The 6,052-nt window shown below is 39.9% G+C and overlaps 1 protein-coding gene across 1 annotated transcript; it reads left to right on the top strand.

The window, feature by feature from the left end:
• The first annotated feature begins 445 nt into the window (after positions 1 to 445).
• LOC102786431 (histamine H3 receptor-like) lies at positions 446 to 5,582 on the top strand. The gene is made up of 3 exons (XM_006786988.3): positions 446 to 692; positions 1,362 to 1,528; positions 4,830 to 5,582. Exons 1-3 carry the CDS (start codon positions 446 to 448, stop codon positions 5,580 to 5,582), a joined length of 1,167 nt encoding a protein of 388 aa, XP_006787051.2.
• Positions 5,583 to 6,052: the final 470 nt, after the last annotated feature.

Below are 6,052 nucleotides of genomic sequence, written 5' to 3'. Positions count from 1 at the left end.
GGATAGGATGCTGCTGAAATATAAGCTCAGTTCCTTTTTGTTGTTGTTGTTTTTCTTGCTGTCCCTCAATTATTTATTAAAGGCATATGCACCTAAGTTTAAAGCCAAACTAAAGATTTGTGCCAGTAACGTCACAGACTTTGGTCACTTCTAAAATTGCAGTTTAATGGTTGTGTGGAGAAAAAAATCTCATTTCAACGAAGTGCTTCATGCCAGACAAACGCTGACAGACGTGCGTAATTCATCAGGTGTCCGGGTCGTGTTGTGCGTTGCGCTCTCTCGTGGATATCCGTGGACATAATACTCAGTTCCATCAGTAAACCGGAGCTTTCGGAACATGGGGTGTTGAACGCAGCGTCCGTTCGCCTGGCACCTGTTGCTTATTACATTTAGAGCTGGCCCGTTGGGGATTTAACGACCGCAGCATTCACCTCACATCAGGACCATGTCGGAGGAGCAAACTGATTCCAACTCCACTGGGTACTATTTTGGCAATGCCTCCACTAGAGTCCAGAGCAGCTTCGTCTTCTCGGGACCCATGATTGTCATCTTAATGGTGATGATGGTGACTTTGGTTGTTGTGATAGTTTTGGGCAACGCGCTCGTCATCTTGGCATTTAAAGTGGACAAGAGTTTGAGGAGACAGTGCAATTACTACTTCCTGAATCTAGCAATATCTGATTTTCTTGTAGGTAAGTCCAAGCGCAGTCTGCCTTGTAGAGCCTGGAATATCAGACAAGCTGGTGAAGTTGATATGATAAAATGCACATATTAACTTAACGTGTTTTGATGTGATGCAATCTGATAGCATATGATCCATGCGTGAATATTCGATGATATGTAAAGTTTTGAAATTCCCACAGTATTTTAGTGATAAGGACATGTTTCTTATGGCTTTCATTCTCCCTGCAATGGAGATGGCTGCTAATAGATACCTGTGCACTGATTGACTGGAGCTAGATTACAAGATTAAATAGCTGCTAATCAGTTAAATGAATGTGACTGACAATAAATAATCAGAGATCTTGATACATTTTTTATTTGGCAAGGGCGAATTTTGCCTCATTTATAAGCACTGCTCTTTCACATTTACAGTTTAATCCGCTTTATTAGAGAATGCAAGCAGTATAGAAACAGTCATGCAGAAATGTTGTAATAACATTTAAATATATATTTAAAGTGTTCTTTAATTATCCACCACCATAACTTCTCCTGTAAAGACAGATTTTATGTTAGCAAGTGTATTGTGGTATATTGATAATCTGGTTACATGCTTTCCTCCTTAAAGAAATGAAAATATACTAAGTATTGTTATTTTTGCTTTGGTTTCTGCTCCCATTACATCATCACTATTTCTCTAGGAGCATTTTGCATCCCGGTGTACATCCCCTACATCCTCACAGGCAGGTGGACGCTGGGTCGAGGACTGTGTAAGCTGTGGCTGGTCATGGACTACCTGCTTTGTTCGGCGTCTGTCTTCAGCATTGTTCTCATCAGCTACGACCGCTTCCTGTCAGTCACCAGAGCAGTGAGTGGAATATGTCGTGGAATATGCCATGCTCACAGATGTCAAAAATAATTTAAGGGACTCTGACAGAACAAAATTAACTCCCATATTTGTAAAAAATATGGGAGTTTCTGCCATTCACCCATTTATCTATTTGAATGAGTCTTTTAAAGGGTAATATTAAATGTTTAAAATCTCACTTATTTGCAAATACACCAGCGTTTATTCTTCCACTGTGTGGCTTAGTTTCCGATGAATCTCCCAGGTCATCGGTAGGGGCAATCGAAGCTCAGTCTCCCAAATGTGCCCATCTGCAGAGGTTAATCATTCCTGACCCGTTCAGGCCCAGCGCCACCCCTAATTATGGTTTTTCCACATGATGAAGATAGAAAAAAGTTGCGTTATGACTTTGGGACAAACTGGGCTTCAGAAAATATTCAGTATACAATAAATCACTGTCAAAAAAAAATTTAATCTTAAAATCTGCTTTATTGCCACTCATTAATTAATTGATTTTTTCCCCTCTAAAACATAGAAAAACAATGGTACAACACTGCTCCTGTATATACTCTATCTCTTCCTGCTTTGGAACACACTTTCTGAGGAGAATTGTTTTGTAACTTCTGAAGATGTTAGACCCATTTAGCCTGTCGTCGGGGCTTGTCTGTGCATTACACAGCTGACTGTGTCCTACACATATGTGCGATAACTCAAAGGTGGGACAAGGCTTGGCATAGTGGACAAAGAGAGGGCTCTGTTTCCTTTCAGAAAGGAAACACTTAACATCAGAGCAATGAATACAAATAACACCGGAGAGAAAGAGCCTCTTCTTTAATTAGCAAGCTTTGATCATAGAGATCCTCCTCCGTACCGTGGTCCTTCCAACCTGAAGAGATCAATCGTAGCAGAAACAGGCCACCGGCAGCCAAGCAACATTTTCCTAAAAGCATTTTTCTCTGAACATGGAAAGACAAAGGGTCAGCAGCAGTCACAGACAAAGTTTGTCTTTGAAATGAAAAGATGTAGACAGATACTGACTGTTAAATAGATCAAATGTCAACACATTTCTAAAATGCTAATAGCACAGTGTCGGAGAGAAAACATCTTAATTAATCAGCTAGTTTGGAATATGAGAGGGAGTTTGCCTACTAAGATCTTAGAAAGAATTCAACAAAGTTTTTTTTAAATAAAAAAACTGATTTACGAGTGTAGAGTCTTAGAGACATAGGATGTGACACTAATTGAGACAAGTGCTGATAAGGGGCACTTCACGGACTTTTGTACTGTACATTGTTACATTGATGGTCTCATTATGTGTTTATTTGGTCTTTCCATCAGTATACTATGACGGTTGGTAAATATAGTGCTGTACAAAAGTGGTGAGTCATCCCTCATTTTTTGGGGGAAATAGATGTGGTAAATTATTTAAACATGTGCAAACATGCACAAAAAAAGCATATCAGGCAAAAATAGAGTTTGTACAATTCTAACATGCATGGTTCACAGTCTGTTTGGCAGCTTTCTTGTCTTTTCTTTAAGCAGTCTTCAGGAATACTTTTCCAGGCTTCTTCAAGAACATCCAAAGCTCTTCTTTGGATGTTGGCAGCCTTTTGTTCTCTTCTTTGTCAAGATCTTCCCACACTGCTTCAGTAATATTAAGGTCTGGGCTTCAGACCATGACTGATAGCGGTCCATTATGTGTTTTTGTATCCCGGTATGCTTTTACTGCATTGGCAGTGTGTTTGGAATCACTGTCATGCATAAAAAGGAAGTCAATGCTTTCCAGATGGTATTGCATGGTGGCTCAAAATCTCGCTGTACTTTTCTGAGTTCACAATTCAGCAGTTTTGACAAGATTCTCAACACCACTGGCTAAAACGCAGCATCAAACCATGGTAGAGACACCCCCCTTGTTTTACAGATGGTTCTAGACACTCACTTTTTTACCTCTCGCCTGGCATCCTCTGTATCTACTGATGGCAATTCAAACCAAATTTTTAAATTTGGATTCATCACTCAGTAAGAACTAAGAACTGAAGCCCAGTTTTTGTGTAATTTGGGATACATTATTTTTTCCCTGTTTCCATCCCTTAAGAAGAGCTTCTTGACAGCGACCGTTCGACCGACATGACCTTAAGATAATATTCACCTGCTTTGTAATCCTGCACTTCTCTTTCTGTGTCCTCGTCTTGTTCAGTTTCCTTTTTTTCTATAACTCTTAAATGAAAATAAAAATGATCAGGTAAAAGGGTTGGGCTGAAAACGAATCAAAAAGCAGGCAGTGTCCAAAGAAAAAGTTTGAAAGATCTTCACAAAGTCTGGAAAACTATTTCCAAGATCAACTTGAGATCAAAGAACAAGATCAAATGACAACAAACTCTGGCTCTTTGCAAGTTACAATTAAAGGTGTTGGTGTTGAAGGGTTTACAGACACGATGACCTACCTAGTGTCACTTTGTTGAAGACTGGTCTCCATAATTACTGCCTATCTTTAGCTTAAGCAAGACAGTGAATTGTAAAATAGTGTTTTTAAAAAAACTAAATAAATTTTTGGATACAACTTAGGGGGAAAATGTATTCTTTTGCTGTACACTCTCACATTATTGAGAAAAACAAATACTACTTGGTACTTAAAAAACTATATTACTAAATATTATTAACATTGCAGTATATAAAACATTTACATTAAACCCCACTCTGACTAGATATTCATAAACGCTGCACACTTATTCATGCATGACTAAAGCAGCTCAGTTTAGAAGGGCACTCAAAGGGCTCATCCTCTGCCAAGCCAGTGAAAATGATCTGGATCTGTACCAAAGTTCAATGTTTTCTTCCTACGGCCATTCTACACCTCTCCGCCACATTGCAGTTTTGATAGTTTTTAAACTAATCTTGACAAACCTTCAGACAGAATGACAGATAAAATCTGCTCTTGTTTTGGCGATTTAGTAATAAATTATGAAGAAAATAGAATAAAGATTTGGAGAACAATACTGTGGATGCTTAATCAGCATCCACACTAAATAGTGACGGACATTTCTTCTTCTTTTTAAACATAATCATTTTTCAGTCTAGTTTCACTTGTAATTTATTATCAAGAATATTGTGAATGTGAGAGTTAGGCTGTAATATGACCTTTTCATATTGTGTCCTTCTTCTAAAACTGCATTATACAGCCAGAAAGCCTCATCCTCCAGTATTGCTGCAGTAGCTAAACAACCATTTGCAAATATGTCTACAATAACTGACTAATTGAGTGTCTTTACCCTGGCAGGATTTCTAAAGTATATTTCCTGATTTATGTATGTATTTACTCTAGGTAAGCTACCGTGCCAGGCAGAGCATGACTCATCAAGCCATAATCAACATGACTGCAGTCTGGGTGCTAGCCTTTATCCTCTATGGCCCTGCTATCATATTCTGGGAGCTGGTGGTGGGCAGAAGCCGTGTGCCAAAGGATGAGTGCTTCGCAGAGTTCTATTACTCTTGGTACTTCCTGCTGAGTGCCTCTATGCTGGAGTTTTTTTCTCCTTTCATCTCCGTGGCTTTCTTCAACCTCAGCATTTACCTCAGTATACGCAGGAGGAGGCTGCACAGCAGGGAGGCTCAGCTTCACCTTCAAGCAAGTGAACCCGCCTCTGCCCAGGGGGAAGGTATCCCCCTGTCCCACAATTGGGGGTTTGGGATAAAACTGGCTGTAAGAGGCTCTATCAACTCCCAGACATCCTCTCCTGGTTTGGGTAAGCTAGATGCCTCAAACAGCAGGGCAGCCCATCCTAGCCGTCTATCCAGGGATAAGAAAATTGCTAAGTCTCTGGCCATCATAGTATGTGTGTTTGCCATCTGCTGGGCACCGTACACCCTACTGATGATCATCCGTGCTGCCTGCAGAGGGCGATGCATCCAGCATCACTGGTACGAGGTCACCTTCTGGCTCCTGTGGCTCAACTCTGCTATTAACCCATTCCTCTACCCGCTGTGCCACAGTAGCTTCCGCAGGGCCTTTAGCAAGATTCTCTGCCCAAAGCGGCACACTACTCCCCCATCATCTGTCCTACGCACTGGCCAGTGACAAACCGATGCCTGTGGATGGATGGTGATGAACAATGCGCTTGAACTGTTGATGGATGTGTTTAGAAAACCAATCTGTGCACCATAGTTTGTTATATAGAAAGTAACTCACAGTTTTCAGTTGTGTTTTTCAGCATTTGGAAGTTCAAGATTTTTGCTGCAAAACATATCAGAATTTAGCAACCAGTTTTCTTGTGTTCAGCCAAAGGATGTGTTAAGTGGAGGCATAGAAATATCCCCAAATGTATTTTGATAACACGCTGGAGAAAAAACTGAAAAATATTAGCAGTGTTATGTCAGTTGTTGAACATGAGGAAGAAATATAATCATGAGGAGGTAAAACACATATACACAAATATATTGCAAAAAACCCCAAACATTGCAATGTAATCTGCAAGCTTACGTGTCAGTGAAATATTGTCAAGAAATTCATTTTATTGGCAAAACAGCACATTAATTGTCTTTTTTAAT

This window comes from Neolamprologus brichardi, chromosome 18, assembly GCF_056152115.1.
Source record: "Neolamprologus brichardi isolate AB-2024 chromosome 18, ASM5615211v1, whole genome shotgun sequence".
Lineage (NCBI taxonomy): Eukaryota > Metazoa > Chordata > Actinopteri > Cichliformes > Cichlidae > Neolamprologus > Neolamprologus brichardi.
This window is presented reverse-complemented; position numbering and strand designations above follow the sequence as displayed.

What these genes read in the sequence shown, in the direction of transcription:
- LOC102786431 (XM_006786988.3), top strand. Translation starts at nt 446, where the DNA reads ATGTCGGAGGAGCAAACTGATTCCAACTCCACTGGGTACTATTTTGGC. An exon ending in AATATCTGATTTTCTTGTAG is followed by an intron (nt 693 to 1,361) that starts GTAAGTCCAAGC and finishes CTATTTCTCTAG; the next exon opens with GAGCATTTTGCATCCCGGTG. An exon ending in TCCTGTCAGTCACCAGAGCA is followed by an intron (nt 1,529 to 4,829) that starts GTGAGTGGAATA and finishes TATTTACTCTAG; the next exon opens with GTAAGCTACCGTGCCAGGCA.